Source organism: Erythrolamprus reginae, chromosome 3 (assembly GCF_031021105.1).
Source record: "Erythrolamprus reginae isolate rEryReg1 chromosome 3, rEryReg1.hap1, whole genome shotgun sequence".
In the NCBI taxonomy this organism is placed as follows: domain Eukaryota; kingdom Metazoa; phylum Chordata; class Lepidosauria; order Squamata; family Dipsadidae; genus Erythrolamprus; species Erythrolamprus reginae.
In genome coordinates, this window is record NC_091952.1 from 230997367 (window position 1) to 231014871 (window position 17505).

Consider the following 17505-nt stretch of genomic DNA (forward strand, 5'->3'; position numbering starts at 1 on the left):
TGTACCACTCCTTTGAAACTATTAAAGCAAACCATATTAATTGGTAGTGTGCTAAAATAAATGAACTCATTGAAAATGCTAGTGAGACCCCATAACGAGTTTCACTATTAAATCATTTTAAGGGCCAGCTCTAAGGGTAAATTGAGGTATTTTCGTTTATATTCCATGACATTGGGTAATATAATCTTATATATTCTAATGGAAGACTAATTGAGATTAATGGGATTTACTCTCAGTTAAGGGGTTATAAGTTTGCATCGTACTGTTTTTTTTAAGTGGCTTTATTTTAACTTGCATTGTACATAAAGAACTCTCTTAATAAAGACATTGGAAAGGACCTGAATATTAAACAACTGTGATTAAGGACAAACACGTCTTCAGGACATGTCAATCACAATGTGTAGCAAGTCAAATAAAAATCTTATTAATAGAGGAACATAAAGGATGGTTACAGTTTTAATACATCAGTTTTAACACTTGCTTTTTAATAAATGTGTTCTTGGTGTACGGCACTATTTAAAGTTGTGTGTCCTTGTTTTAATTTTGGTCTTTTAGTTCTAGTGTGTTGTCTTTTTGGCTTTGTTTTACTGCTTTTTCTTTAATTTTGCTTACCAGAGCCAAAACCTTAGTAGAAGAACAACGGCTTTTGTTCCTAGGGTTCAGGTAAAGGCTTAATCTGCCTGACAGAAACTAAAGTTTTTTTTTTCTTTTTGGTTGTTGTTGTTGTTTTCTTGGAAAATGGACAGTAGGAAAATGTCACCATTGGTCCGTTTTCCCATTTTAATTTTTGAATGTGTTGTTTTAGACCATCTTAACAAATATCACATTGTCTTGTGTACAGCTTGAAAAATATTGCATGGATATCAGAATCCTATAATGAAATTTAAAGAGACAACTAGCTTTTAGTTTTGATTTTATCTGTATTTAAAGAGCCATAAATATATATTAATAGTAATAATAACTTTGAAACACTTCTGCAATTGTGTACCTTGAAATAAGTTATCTGTTCTTTTGATATTTTCCTTGTATTTAAAAGTTGGTGTCTCTTTAAATCATTCTCTCTTTCTTTGCATTTTCTAAATGACGTTTTCTTGAGAAGACGGGCAAATAAATTTGTTCTCATCTAAGAAATTTGCATCTACAGGCATTTTAAGATGTTAATTGAAATTATGAAATATAAATGATTATAATTTTTGTTATGATGTTTAGTGTTGATTATATTTGCCTGTATTATTTGAATATAAATTGTTTGCCCTTTCTCATTAGTTATTCTTTAAGATACTATAGATTAACCAACCTGTAGATTGCATAAGAATGTCATTATGCTTATTTTGCTTTGCTGCATGGTTTCTTTTCTATTTTCTTTTATTTTGAACATGGAACATTACTCATTTTTTATAATATTCGGTGATTTTGAATTTAGACATGATATATGTGGTTCGATTTCTAATAAATCCAACTTAGTTGAGCAATTTAATTCTCCCAAATTAGTCCTTGAGAAATATAATATTACAAGCTACTCACTTGGATGTTATTAAAATCAGGCTATATTTGAGCAGTATATAGCACACTACTTGAGTTGAAATTAAGAAGTTAGTATGGCATATTTTGATTGTCTACAAAGACATTCATTGAATCAAAACATTTTGGAAGTACAACTGTATTATTCATCTGATATTAATGAAAATAATCAGTTATAGATAATCCCTGACTTATAATCAATCACTTAGTTACTAGTCAAAGTTCTGACAGACCTACCTACTTGGGTACTAACAACCTGGATTTGAAGTTCTAATAGCTACCCTCCATCTCCCATTAACATGACTGCACTTTAGGCACCTGGTACCTGGGCTACGTTTATGGCTGTTTGCAGCATCCTATGGACTGCATTTTATGACAGTTTTGCTGAAAACAGAATTTTTGACAAATGGCACCTATAGTGAATTCTTGGTAGCCTTGACAACCATGGCTATTTGCTTAACAACTGGTCCAAGAAAGGTCCTAAAGTTGATCACTCACACGACCAATCTGTTTTACAACCACCATAAGGTACAACCATGATAGGTAGGCGTCATCACAGTCATAACTTGAAGACTATTTGTAATCCAATTAAAAGTGGCATGGCCAGACATAGTTACTGTTTTCCATATAATGTAGGAAAGAATAAGTCGTCCATGAAGAAAACTTCACAACCACCAGTTATCTTAATGGAGGGTGATAAACTCCTTTCTCATCCTGCATTTGATTTTAATAACTGTAGATCAGGACATATCTACATGGTCTCTAAATTTTTTCTATTTTTCTATCTTAGCAGAGATTTGTTGGATATGCATAATGCTTAGGGTAAAATAACTAATTATTTGTTTACATCTTTACATGAATTTTAAGCCATTCCAAATTTGGGAACTAAAATTTAATATAAAATTTCAGAGGAAAAGAAATCTAGACCTATGTAAAGAATTAATAATATTTTCAGTGTGCAGAACAGGAGGGTAAAATAGTAGCACTGTATTTGAATAAAAGTCTGTAAAATCATTTTACAGATAAATGATTGTATTATATAAAGTCCATAGGGTTCACAACCGTATTTCAATGTACAAAACATTTAATATAGTATAACTCCCATTTTGTGCTTTAAATGGAACCTTGATTCAAACTTAACTATAAAACTCATTGGCACTTAAGTCTGAGTAGGTATATATAGGTTATATGACCAGACAGCCAAATTAGAATATTCATTGCAATTATAAAATACAGTAGCTTAAGCATTTTATTTACCCTAAATTTACTTATTTTATATTGTAATTTTCTAGAAAAATTGCCTAATTCACATTTTCTCTCTACAGATAAAATTGTGGTATGACAAAGTTGGCCATCAATTAATAGTCACAATATTGGGAGCGAAAGATCTTCCTTCAAGAGAAGATGGGAGACCAAGGAATCCCTATGTGAAGATTTACTTTCTTCCTGATAGAAGGTAGTATGTACAAAACTACTAGATATTGTTACGAATGAATTTTTTAAAAATAATATCTAACAAAATGTAACTATATCATATATAATTGTACAGATATATTAAATAACATTTGATCAGGGCTGATCTGTTAACAATAATGAAAAGTGCAGTATCACCCAATTAACCTGTTAAGTCAAAAGGAGTGAGTGAATGAATGAATAAATAAATAAATGTATAAATCAGACACACTGATGTGCTTTTTCAGATTACAGTAATACCTCGTCTTACGAACTTAAGTGGTTCCAGGATGAGGTTCGTAAGGTGAAAAGTTCGTAAGATGAAACAATGTTTCCCATAGGAATCAATGGAAAAGCCAATAATGCGTGCAAGCCCATTAAGAAAATCCAAAACATTAAGGCTTAAAAAAAAAAAGCAGCGGGCAGACGAAGCTGAGGCGAACGGAGTGGGAGGAGGGACAGCGAGAGGTGGCAGTCCCAAGCAAAGTGAAAAAAGCCTCTCTTGAGCTCCATGGGTCTTTCCCTCCTGTTTTTTCCCACTCCGTTCTGCTCATTTTCCCCACACCTTTCTCCTCTCTTGAGCTCCATGAGTCCCTCCCGTTTTTGCCCACCCCGTCCTGCTCATTTCCCCCACACCTTTCTCCTCTCTTGAGCTCCATGGGTCCCTCCCGTTTTTGCCCACCCTGTTCTGCTCATTTTCCCCACACCTTTCTCCTCTCTTGAGCTCCATGAGCCAGTCCTGTTTTTTCCCACCCCATCCTGCTCATTTTCCCCACACCTTTCTCCTCTCTTGAGCTCCATGAGTCCCTCCCGTTTTTGCCCACCCCGTCCTGCTCATTTCCCCCAGACCTTTCTCCTCTCTTGAGCTCCATGGGTCCTTCCCGTTTTTGCCCACCCTGTTCTGCTCATTTTCCCCACACCTTTCTCCTCTCTTGAGCTCCATGAGTCCCTCCCGTTTTTGCCCACCCTGTTCTGCTCATTTTCCCCACACCTTTCTCCTCTCTTGAGCTCCATGAGCCACTCCTGTTTTTGCCCACCCCGTCCTGCTCATTTTCCCCACACCTTTCTCCTCTCTTGAGCTCCATGAGTCCCTCCCGGTTTTTGCCCACCCCGTCCTGCTCATTTTCCCCACACCTTTCTCCTCTCTTGAGCTCCATGAGTCCCTCCCGGTTTTTGCCCACCCCGTTCTGCTCATTTCCCCCACACCTTTCTCCTCTCTTGAGCTTCATGAGTCCCTCCCGTTTTTGCCCACCCCGTTCTGCTCATTTCCACCACACCTTTCTCCTCTCTTGAGCTCCATGAGTCCCTCCCGGTTTTTGCCCACCCCGTTCTGCTCATTTCCCCACACTTTTCTCCTCTCTTGAGCTTCATGAGTCCCTCCCGTTTTTGCCCACCCCATTCTGCTCATTTTCCCCACACCTTTCTCCTCTCTTGAGCTCCATGAGTCTTTCCCCCATGCAGTTTGGAAGGGGGGAGTTTGTCGCTGGGATTCAAAGCAGCGCTGGCAAAAATGAAGGGAATGGAGGAGCCTCAGGGAAATCCCGGCGGCTGCTTGGGTTCGCAAGGTGAAAATAGTTCGGAATAAGAGGCAAAAAAATCTTAAACACTGGGTTCGTATCATGAAAAGTTCATATGAAGAGGGGTTCGTAAGACAAGGTATCACTGTATTGTCTTTACAGATCATGCCTGCAATATAAATGTTTATTGGTGTGAACGGTGACTGGTTGAACAGGTTCCAAGGCATGCTGCTTAATTTCCAAAACCAATAACACATCTAGATCTTGAGGTTATCATGGAATACAGTCTTTGGCCTGATGGGATGCTTAAGGGGAAATCTTGTTACTTTTATCAACATACTGAAGTTGCAAAAGCAAAGCATTGGATGTCTATGGTATTCTTGTCTAAAGTTCACGACAGCTCAAATATAGAGAAAAAAACTGTAGAGGGGATTGTAGAAGGGGGGAGAGCAAAAGTATTTCTATTTCCTATATTTCTTATTTCTTAATAGTTATTTTTCATAACCTTTTTATTAATTATTAGAAATCAGTCTTGGTGTACTCCAAATGGTCATTGCCAATCTTGTCCTTCTTGTCATTGCCAATCTTGTCCTTTATTTTCACACACAAACCCATAAAATACTACTTAAATTAATATGTAATTATTTTCTAAGTTCCCACTCTGTACTGAGTTACAGGTGTCATAGTAAATATTTTGAAATCAATTTTAAATATTTAACAAAAAGTTTGCTTGATGTTGAAATGTTTGTTAAATACAGCAGTTTCTCTATTTGCTTGAATTGTTGCAATTATAATAATTTGAATGTTTCCATTTTGAATGTTGAGTTATGTTTTTGGTTAGGATTCTTGAAGTAGCAGAGTCTCAAAGGAGGGTACAGAGTTGATTTTTAAATAAATTTTGTTTTAGGCATAATAATTAAGCTCAGACCTTTGAAAAGTACTAAACCTACTAATGGCATTTATGTCACTTACTGTAATATATTATTTAGATTATTTGCCATTATTTTGAACTCTTTTAATAGTTGCATACCTATTTTATAAAATATTTCAATTTATCTACTGAAATCTGCCATGTCAAAAGTATTGCTGATATTCTATAACTATTTTCATTAACATATAATTTTTTTGTAAGTGGAGGTTTTCAGTCAAATGAAAAAGGAAAATAATTCTGCAGAATATAATATCTGATGCCTATTGATCATGTATCGGTCTGTTGGCAATCCATTGTCAGTATTGTTTTGATAGTTTAGTTCATCTTCTTTTGGAAATATTCGTGTGTTTCTAGCATCTCAACCAGTGTAGTGTGAGGTCGCCTATCCATAGTTTTCAGAATACTGTATTTGTAGATATTTGTATGAAGTGAGTGAACTTTATCAGTGCATAAAGTGATAACTTGTATACTATAAAAGAGGAGCAGTTTATCAATATCAATATTTCCTTGACAATATGATATTTCCTTGACAATAAAATTCCTATATCTCCTTGAATTTTGGATCAAATTGAAGAACTGATAAAAATAATTAAATGAGAAGGTTTGAACATACTGATTTTGTTTACAACATCCTGTTTGTACTAATCAGGATTTTCTACAATTGATATTGAAATAGCAACTACTAATAAAAATACTGTGGCATGAGTAATTAGTTTAAAAGTAAAGCTCAATTTCAGGCATTTTGTAAAAGGAATTAAACTTGCCCTTCCCATTAAAAATATTATTTTTTACTATTCTTTGTAATATCAACATCTTTAATCTGTACTTCTTAATTACAGTGATAAAAATAAAAGAAGAACAAAAACAGTAAAAAAAACATTGGAGCCCAAGTGGAACCAAACATTTATTTATTCTCCAGTTCATCGGAGAGAATTTCGAGAGCGAATGTTGGAAATTACTCTTTGGGACCAAGCTCGTGTTCGTGAGGAAGAAAGTGAATTTTTAGGAGAGGTAATCAATGCTATTTATTGTTTACAAGGAATAAATATTTAATGTTTTTGCCCTAGGTACAAAGGTACAGTAAATTCTACAATGAACAATACTGCATCACATTGCATTATGCCTTATTGCTGGTAGCAATATTTTTCATATATCTTGTGTTGTGAGTGGTCCCCAGCCAACTCTGGTAATGATAGATTCTGAGGAGGATGAGCCAGGCCCATCTTGGTACACTGGGCCAGTGGTTTTGCCAGCTGATGCAGAGAGTGAGAGTGAGAGTGAGGGAGAAATAGACCTGGATGAACCTGAAAGACCACCAGAGGTGGCAGATATGCAAATGACAGTAGGGTCTGACTTAGAGGAGGAGGAGGAGGAGGAGGAGGAGGAAGACCATGAGCCTTTGTTAGATGCCTGCTTTAGAAGGCTAAGAAAAAGACAAGAATAATTGTATGGGAAAAGGAAGTAGTCTGTAGTTTGTTAACTCAAGGAATTGATCACTCCCCATAGGTATTTAAGGGTGGCTGAAAATTGGGGGGGGGGGGAGTTTTGTAATGAAGTCAATTAATGTTTGGGGTCTCCAGCCATGTTATGCTAGCCAACTATTATTTCTCTGCTAAAATCCTTGGAGTAGAATTGCCCTGACTATGGGGAATCTGGAAAGCTGTAAATGTCTTCGGAGGCTTCGGAGAAAGGCGGCATACAAATCTAATAAATAATAATAATAATAATAATAATAATAATAATAATAATTAATAATAATAATAATAATAATAATAATAAATGTAAGTCAGTGAAACTGGAGACTCTTTATCTCATAAAGGAATGCACAAATTAGCTTTGATCTTGGGCAGCAGCCTAGCAGTCAACTGTTATCTTTTAACTCCTCTCACTGAGAAGCTGCCAAGATGAACTCACATACATGAATTTGGCTTGTATAAATGATGCTTTCTATGTAAAAAGATTGATTTGAAATATCAGCGCGTGGATTCCTCCTTTGTTTTCAAACTGCATAGGCCCAGGATAGAACACCTTGTAACTATTTTTTGAAACTGTTATTTCCATTAAGTTAAATAAATACAGTGATATCTCGTCTTACAAACGCCTCGTCATACAAACTTTTCGAGATACAAACCCGGGGTTTAAGATTTTTTTGCCTCTTACAAACTATTTTCACCTTACAAACCCACCACCGCCACTGGGATGCCCTGCCTCCGGACTTCCCTTGCCAGCGAAGCACCCGTTCTTGCGCTGCTGGGATTCCCCTGAGGCTCCCCTCCATGGGAATCCCCACCTCCAGACTTCCGTGTTTTTATTTATTTATTTATTTATTTATTACTTAGATTTGTATGCCGCCCCTCTCCGAAGACTCGGGGCGGCTCACAACATATAAAAACAAATCATAAGCAATCAGACAAATTTAAAATATTTAAATATTTAAAAAACCCCATATGCTAACAGTCACACACACAGACATACCATGCATAAATTAAACCCAGCAGGGGAATCCCAGCAGCGCAAAAACGGGCGCTTCGCTGGCAACGGAAGTCCGGAGGTGGGGTTTCCCAGCAAGGGGAGCCTCAGTGAAATCGCAGCATCGCAAAAACACATAGGTTCGGAGGTGGGGTTTCCCATGAAGGGGAACCTCAGGGGAATCCCAGCAGCGCAAAAACGGGCGCTTCAGCTGGCAAAAAGGGTGAATTTTGGGCTTGCACACATTAATCGCTTTTCCATTGATCCCTATGGGAAACATTGTTTTGTCTTGTAATCTTTTCACCTTAAGAACCTCATCCCGGAACCAATTAAGTTTGTAAGACAAGATATCACTGTAGATAAATATCATTTGGTACATATTTTATAAAACAGCTATAGTACAAATGATGTTTAATTTAAACAGTTCTTATTTTATTATCTTTTTTTTTTAGATTCTAATTGAATTAGAAACAGCATTGCTGGATGATGAACCTCATTGGTACAAACTACAGACTCATGATATGTCCTCATTGCCACTTCCCCATCCTTCCCCATATTTGCCACGCCGACAGCTCCATGGGGATAGCCCTACACGAAGGTTGCAAAGTAGGTTATAGAATACTATTAGTTTGTGTTCGTTTCAAATGGACTAATTGAAATGCTTTCTTCAGAAAAATGTATACAATAATAATATAGTATCTCTTCCAGTTTTCATAAACTAATTTACATATATTGTCCGCATCTTTAAAAATCAGGAAAAGCTAATGTGGAGAATTTATTGTATGTTTTGAGAAATGTATTTGTTTTCTCTAGTTCCTTTTTGTTGCCTTGCCCTTTTATATTATGTACATTATTACTTTCTACCATGTAGCTGTCATAATGAAATTATAGCCTTTACAACAGTTTAGAAATATAGGTAATCCTCGGTTAATGATGGTAATTTCTAACTCCATTGTTAAATGACGTGATTATAAATCACATCATGTAACCATTTATATTTGTTCAGTTCCACTTGTGGTTGTTCAGTGAATCCCAATCATTGGATGTGGTGTCATGTAATTGCTATTGTGACTTTTTGCTGCCTTCCCCATTGACTTTGCTCGTCAAAAATTGGCAGTGAAAGTTAGAAATGATGATCACATGATTTCAGGACACCATGACTACCACCACTTTGAGAATGGCCATAAGTCTCCTTGTTGAACATCATCATCTCTTGAAATAGTTGCTGAACAAATAGTTAACTAAGGTACTTGTATTTGAAAAATTGATATTTATAATAAAAATATTTGGAGGATTCAGTCATAAATTTTGAAGAAAAAAAATACAAATTCTGCGAAGTAGAGTTGCGGAAGTAAATACACCATTTTTGGCTATGAACAGTATCACAAGCCATCCCTTAACACTTTAAACCCCTAAATTACCATTTCCCATTCCCTTAACAACAATTTACTCACCATTATTACTGGTATTCACCATTGAATAAGACACTTAGTAATCCTGATATTTATAAACATAATTATTTATTAACAATAATTATTTTTGTTGTTATTTATTTGCAAAAATTATTAGTTTGGCGATGATGTATGACATCATCGGGCGGGAAAAAACGTGGTATAGAAAGAAACCCGCAAAGTATTTTTTAATTAATATTTTTTGAAAAACCATGGTATAGGCTATTCGTGAAGTTCGAACCCGCGAAAATCGAGGGAACACTGTATGTCTAATGTGTCTTCCTTGAAATTGTTAAACTTCACATACATTCCTCATAGCTACATGTCAACGTGTATAACAATATGATTATAAATATAACATGTTAGGCAGTAGATTTAGAATCAATTGAGCATCATACCAAGATCAGTTGGATTCCTTGACATTTCCTGCTGGACAGGAAAAAAAGAAATATTTTTTTTAAAAATGCCCTCTGTTTTATATGCAAGTCTTACCATCCATAGTCACGGTTGAATTAGGCGGCTTCTACACTTAATAAGTCTAAACTAGGTACATTATGAATTATGAAATGCAGTTCATATGAGTGAGCAATTCAGTATGTGAAAAATGGAATATGAGCACTGTCTTCTAAACCAAGCTGCCTCAATCTTTTACCCTGGAGGAATCCTTATAGTGTTTTAGGCTTCAAGGAACCCTGCATAAAAAACAAAAAAGATGAAAAGTTCATAATACAATTCACTTCTAACCAATACAATTTATATTTTATAATGTTTGCAACAACAGAAAAGCAGTAAGCCAGAGACTGATATGCAACGTATACAATTCTCCAACATTTCAAGGACTTAGCATTGTGTAATGCATAATGTTAAAAAAAATGTTTCTCTTTTTGTTTTCAAACATAACCTTCATGCTTCTTTTAATTTTTTTTGCTTTCTTTTGTACAATAAATGGTTTGGGCATGTTGGTTAATGTGCTTATTTGAATAGATTCCTTACGTAATATGTAATGTAACAGAACATTAGCCTAGTCCAATTATTCTAGTAGTGAATAATTAAAGAATAATTCAAAATTTCCATCATAGATTATAGTTGCAGTTTTTTAAATCTTCTATAATAGGATTGACTTTTAGTGGGAGTGAACCATAGCTTATTGTGTGGTGTGTCAATTATATAAAACTGTATTTTTCATTAACTGTTTGGGTCCATACCTGAGCATGAGCAGTTTGAACTGGGTACTAATAAAGGAGAATATTTGTAGCTCAGGCTTGATATGAAAGGTTCTTGGTGCTCTGGGTTGTTTTATTGCAGATGTTTCATTACCCAAACTAGGTAAATCTTAACTAGTTTGAGTAATGAAGTATCTGCAACATAAGGGCCGGGATGGCGCAATGGTTAGAGTGCAGCACTACAGGCTACTTCAGCTAACTGCTAGCTGTGGTTCAGCAGTTTAAATCTCACCAACGGCTCAAGGTTGACTCAACCTTCCATTCTTCCAAGGTGGGTAAAATGAGGACCCATATTGTTGGGGGCAATATGCTGATTCTGTAAACCACTTAGAAAGGACTGTAAAAGCACTATGAAGTGGTATATAAGTCTAAATGCTATTGCTATTGCTAAAACAAAGAGAGGACACCAAGGACTCCTCAAGTTTGAATTGGGACTTTTCCTCTGGTTTACAGGCAAGTTATGATAAATTTAGAACTGTCTCATTTTAAAGCTACGATAGAAGGATTTGGGACACAAATAACCAGTCTTGAGAATTAATCCTGAATCCAAACCACAATTGGCCATTATATGTGTCTTTTATTTTTTAAAAATAAAACAATACTTTTATTGAACTCCCTGGAGTCTTTATGTAGGTGGCAAAACTAAGAAAGAAGTAACAATTCCATAAATAGTCTTTAATAGTAGTTCATGATAAATCTGATTCTTGGAAATATTTATAGGAATTTCTCAGAACTTTATTTTGTAACAGTTAAGTCAGACTCTCATTCAAATTCATCAGTTCAGAATTTGGTACTATCCCTGCTACTTGTTTATTTTATTTTATTTATTTATTTATTTATTTATTTGTCCAATGCACAATACATATATTGTGTGTTGGACAAATAAATAAATAAAATAAATAGTAATATATATATGTAGTAATATATATAAAGAAAAGGATAGAAGAAAAGATATAAAAATAGAGGAGAAGATATATGAAAGGAAGAAAAGATATATGAGATAAAGGAGAGACAATTGGACAGGGGACAAAATGCACACTGGTGCACATGTACGCCCCTTATCTATGCACATTTGTTGCAATGTGTTCTACATAGGGCTGATCTCAAAGTCCATTGGGAAGGTGTAGTTGGTAGAAAATGCACTGGTGCAAGCAGTAACAGACATTTCTTAGTAGTGAAACATGTATCACAATTAGCTGCACTGTTTTCTAGTTGGCTTCCAGCTATAATTCAAGGTGCTGGTCATTACCTATACAGCACTTCATGGCAGATGACCTGTTTATCTGAGGAACTGTCCATCTCCCCTTGTTTCTGGTACATTCTGGCAGAGTGGGCGCACTCCAGACCCCTTCCATTAAATACTGCCATTTTGCAGGAGTGGAGAAGCATGTCTTTTCTGCTGTGGCACCTATTGCAGCAGAGGCGGAATAACGACACAGACACAAGAGCTGGATTTAAAATGGGTCATTTTTATTAATTAAATTTGCATAATTTATTTAAATAAATTTTCATAAATTAACTATAACCCTAAACAAGGACCCGCAGGGTCAAACAATTGCTTCCGGGGCGGAAAATGACGTAATAAAAACTTCCGGGGCAACTATGGGCGTAGCTCCATGCTGATCCAGGTGAGGGGCCATGCCCTCACCTGACTCACTGCCATGAACTTGCATGTGGGAGGTCCCGTTGTCTATCCCATACAAGGGGAAAGCAATGGGCGGGACCCAAAGACAGGTTCCCCCCAATTGCTCAGATCGCTTCCACCACAAGCCTTTGGAGAGAACCTGTCAATCATCACCAAAGATGCCCAATGGAGAACACGCAGTTGCTAAACCACCACCTAGTTTTCTGCCCCTAACCTGCCTACCCAAATGACCAAAGGTATGCCAATTAGCCTGAACATGAGCAAAGCACCCCCTAACCACGTATCCATCACCGCAGTGTGGAATAGGCAAAAAAACGTTCACAGAAAATACCGTGACCGCCAAAAATTCCTATTCGGTCCCCCGAGGGGCGACCCCATTGGCACACTGAAAGATAGGGAGGGCGGGTGGGTGTTCTCCTCTTGTCATCCAGGGCGAAAAGGAGGCCCTGGAGCCTGCCCAGCCCCTTTATAGGGCTGCAGGCTCCGCCCTGGATGACATCACTGGGAAGGCCAAAGCCTTCCCAGGAGGTGGCCGAGATCTCACAAATCTCGCGAGATCTCGGCCGAAGAAACAAGATGGCGGCCGCGCCGAAGGTCAGTGTCTCCCTGGCCCTGCAGCAAAACGGGCCGGGGATAAGTCACCGGCCGGGTACGTCTGGAACATAATTCCCCTGGATATCAGATTTTCCCAAACTGGCCAGCTTTTTGTAAGGAAAAAGCTTTAAGTGCTAGGATGATGCCACTAACTTTTCACAAACATTATTCAAAATGCTGAATATGTCTGTACTAATGTAAGAAAAAGTGGAAGTTATTTTGCAATAGGGAGAGAAGATACACAGGAGAGAAATGCAAGTGTGAAGTGTGTAAGGAAACCCTGATACTTAAGTAGGAAACTATGGAGGAAATAAGATTATTGAGTCAATCACCAAGGAATTGTGTCGATATTCTATCTTGTGTTTGGCTATCAAATAGAATTAACAAAATGAAGTTCTCTGTGTTCAAAAATAGCTATATATAGGATTGCTCTAGAAAATTGTAATTCATGTCTGCTTTGTCAAATAAAAATAGCGGTTGCATTTCATTATGCACAACCTTTCAAATTAAGTACATTTCTGTTACATGTCAAAACCTCATATATTTTTTTTCTGATATCACTTCATTTTAAAATTTTCCAGATAAAGGCTCATATTCATATAATCAAGGTAATTTAAAAGCATGCCATTTATCGCTTGTGTTTTTTTTCTAATGCTATTGATGTGCTTCTGCTATTAGTTGTCGTCCAGTTCAGTTGCTTAGTTGTTCTTTGGATTCTTATTCTGTTTTTTTTAAATTAGACTTTATCCTTGCATTATTTCTCATTGTACAGTTCTTGCTAGTGTTATAAACAGTTTGCTAAAAAAATAGAAAATGCTTTCTAACCATTCATTGTGTTTCAATCTAAAATTAATATAATATTAACATTAATATTTTGATAATAGTTTATGACAATTTGTGTTAAAGTTAAAAATTATATTAATACATTAATACATTAATATATTAATAGTTCTAATTCCTTACTGATATGACACTACACAGTGTATTATGAGAGATGTTTCCTTTATTGATTATAGTATTAAGCATACATTATATGTATACACATAAATATTTCTCTTCCAGCTATGTTTTTTAAAACCCAATAAATAACCAGTCATATTTGTAATAACCATAGCTCTACATTAGCCTGTTGCAAGGCCATTTTTTTAAATCAGAAATTTGATTAGAAATTGATTAACTTGAACTTCTGAGATGTATTATGTTTAAATGAAATCAGAAGAACAAGTTAAGTCATAGAATTAGATACGATTTCCTAAATCAATTTAGCAATTAAATACTCCAATTTTCTGTTTTATATTAAAGTCTCAAATTAAATCAACCTTCCTTTAAGACCCTGAATGGCTTCCGGCCTGGCTTTGGGCCAGGAGGGATCACCTCCTCTTTCAACACTTTGGTCATCCAGATTAAATTTCATGTCCTTGCAACCATCCATGCAACCATAGTGTGCCAGATTGTGTGCAAGCTTGAGAAGGTACTGCTTGGGTCACCACAGGTATCTCCAACATGAGTGATGTTGAACTGGCCATGCCCACCCTTCTCCCCCCCAGGGGTATCAAACTCAAGGTCTGGGAGCTGGATTAGGCCCATTAGGTACTTAGATCTGACCCATAGGGCTGCCCTGGAAACAGCAAAGTACAGGCCTGTGGTGCTTCTGCCAGCGAAAATGGAGTTCAGGAGGGCCGTAGACTCCATTTTCACTGGTAGAAGGTAGCAGAAAGCTGTTGCATCCGAAAACAGAGCTTGGGAGCCCATTTTTGCTGGCAGAGTGCTTGGGTCACAACAGGTATCCCCAACATGAGTGATGTTGAACTGGCCATGCCCACCCTTGTTCCCCAAGGTCAAACACAACCCTGATGTGACCCTCAGTGAAATTGAGTTTGACACCTCTATACTAGGGCATAGCGTATAGTAGAGAAAAGGTTCAGTAAGAGAAGCATTGATGGGAAGAGAGAGTGTACCTACAAATACAGTGGAACAGTGCAATTATGGCAAGGCTTCTAGGTGCATCAGAAGCCAGATACACCCTAGGTAAGTGTTTGGTTGCAAAAGCAGCGGGGGAAGATGAAGTAGAGTCATAAGGAGAGTAAGGGTGTGGGCATGAGTATGAGTATCTGGAGACCTCACCTACAAAAAGATATTGACAAAATTGAACGGGTCCAAAGACGGGTTACAAGAATGCTGGAAAGTCTTAAGCATAAAATGTATCAGGAAAGACTTAATGAACTCAATCTGTATAGTCTGGAGTACAGAAGGAAAAGGGGGGACATGATCGAAACATTTAAATATGTTAAAGGGTTAAATAAGGTCCAGGAGGGAAGTGTTTTTAATAGGAAAGTGAACATAAGAACAAGGGGACACAATCTGAAGTTAGTTGGGGGAAAGATCAAAAGCAACATGAGAAAATATTATTTTACTGAAAGAGTAGTAGATCCTTGGAACAAACTTCCAGCAGACGTGGTAGATAAATCCACAGTAACTGAATTTAAACATGCCTGGGATAAACATATATCCATCCTAAGATAAAGTACAGGAAATAGTATAAGGGCAGACTAGTTGGTCCATGAGGTCTTTTTCTGCCGTCAGTCTTCTATGTTTCTATGTAGAATGCAAAATATGTTTAAAAAGGCAAATGTAGAACATGTTTTTGGTACTTACTGGTACCTGAGGAGATGTAAAACTGGGCTATTTAGTTTGTAATCTGAAAAAAAAACACATAATGTTTAAAAGAACCATGAGACAAGCCAGAGACTTGATCAGGAAGCTGCTGAGATTAAGAGTAGGAGTCAGAAACAAAAAACCACAAATTATGGGAACAGGAAAGCAAATGCTGAAGTTGCTTCCAGCAATGAAAGTGTCAGACCGAAAGCCATCATGTGGAGTTAGAGGCTTTGGCCTGCCACAGTAACACAGCATAATTGGGAGGGGTAGGAGAGAAGGTATAGCCACAACAAATTCCTTTCTCAGAATCCAAGGTCATCTTTTGTTCTGCGTCAACTGTATGAAAGAGGAAGTAGGTGAATCCCTGCACCGGACTGGTCCACATGATTGCACTTGTGGGTGTGGGGATGTGAGATGAACCTTAACTTGGGTGGAGTCCTGGAGAGAAACTAGTATTGGAATGGACGAAACATAACCAACATGGCTCTGCTAATAAATCGAACCTTTTGTGTGAGAATTGGAGTCAATTCTGACTTATTTCTCAGATGCTATTTGGGGCATTAAGAAAAAGGCAGTCTTTGCAGTTTAAATCCTCACCCATTGAGCGCACACTGTTGAAGTTTTTCTTGCTCAGTATTGTCAATGATAAGGTGCTTTTTTAACTTATTAATTTGTAGTAATATAGGTAAGCATTGAAGTTCTTTCTGTTCTGATTTTTTAGTGTGAAAGAATAAGCATATAATTCTGAGAAAGAACTGAGGACAATTTGAAGAATCAAATATTGCCTTTTCTGTAATTTCTTTTGCTCATAAGTAAAGATTCCTACTCTTCCACTACAGAATAACAGAGTTGGAAAGGGCTTTGGAGATCTTCTCATCCAACCTCTCTCTCCCATTCATGCTTCCCATACACTGCGTCAGAGAGAGAAACCCAGGAGGAATTGCAGGAAACTGGCGGGCCTTCGTGCTGCTCTCAAATTTCCTGGGAAATTTTTCCAGGTTCAGGTTCTTAAGTATAAAATCGTTCTTAAGAAGAGCCAAAAAAATCTTGAACACACAGTTCAATATTAGCCATTTCAGACAAAGGGCAATCCAATCTCTTCATTAAAATCTTCCCAAGAAGTTTGTAGGAACTTGTTCAAGAAAGGACAAAAAACCTATATGCTAGGTTAAGAAGAAATACAATTAGAATTAACCATAATTGTCAAAGGAGAGACCAATGGACTGTGATAAAAGGTATCAAAGAAAATTTGCATCATAGATAAAAAGAGGAAAATAAATATATTTGGGTTATTCCTATTTCCTCAATTATGATTGAGCATATATGATCTTGTATTTATAAAATAAGTTTAGTCATTAACTATATATATATATAGATAGATAGATAGATAGATAGATAGATAGATAGATAGATATAGATATAGATATAGATATATATAGATATATATAGATATATATAGATATATATAGATATATATATACACACACACACACACACACACACACACACACACACACACTTTAAAAGTGTTTTCATATCATGTTTTTTGCAATCCCAATGAGGATTGTTTTCTGCTTCTGAGCCATAGAGCTCTTTTACTGTTGATAAGTCAATTGTATTTGCTTCGTTGCAAATATTAAGACATCTCTTGCATACAAGCAGATAAAATGGTAAGCCAGAACCTAATACATTGGTACCTCTACCTAAGAACGCCTCTGCTTAAGAACTTTTCTAGATAAGAACCGTGTGTTCAAGATTTTTTTTGGCTCTTCTTAAGAACCATTTTATACTTAAGAACCTGAACCTGGAAAAATTTCCCAGGAAATTTGAGAGCAGCACGAAGGCCCGCCAGTTTTCTGCAATTCCTCCTGGGTTTCTCTCTCTGACGCAGTGTATAGGAAGCAGCCTCATGCCGGGTGTATGGGAGGTGCGTGCTCCTCCTCGCAGCCTCAGAGTCCCTCTTTTTTTTTAAGCCTTAAAAGTTTGGATCTTTTTGATTGCCCTCACCTCAATCTTTTTGATTGCCCATAAGGTGTTCTTCCTT

The 17505-nt window shown here is 36.7% G+C and overlaps 1 protein-coding gene across 29 annotated transcripts in view; it reads left to right on the plus strand.

The window, feature by feature from the left end:
• Positions 1–17505, plus strand: part of RIMS2 (regulating synaptic membrane exocytosis 2) — a 361362-nt gene that overhangs the window by 180826 nt on the left and 163031 nt on the right. For 22 of the 29 annotated variants that reach the window (XM_070748179.1, XM_070748182.1, XM_070748176.1 and 19 more), the window contains 3 exons: positions 2847–2977; positions 6261–6432; positions 8343–8496. In XM_070748179.1, the coding sequence (XP_070604280.1) occupies positions 2847–2977; positions 6261–6432; positions 8343–8496 (457 nt within the window). Of the gene's footprint in view, positions 1–615; positions 664–2846; positions 2978–6260; positions 6433–8342; positions 8497–13384; positions 13412–17505 lie in introns of all 29 variants that reach the window. The other 7 variants (XM_070748200.1, XM_070748184.1, XM_070748178.1 and 4 more) reach the window with 2 other exon arrangements.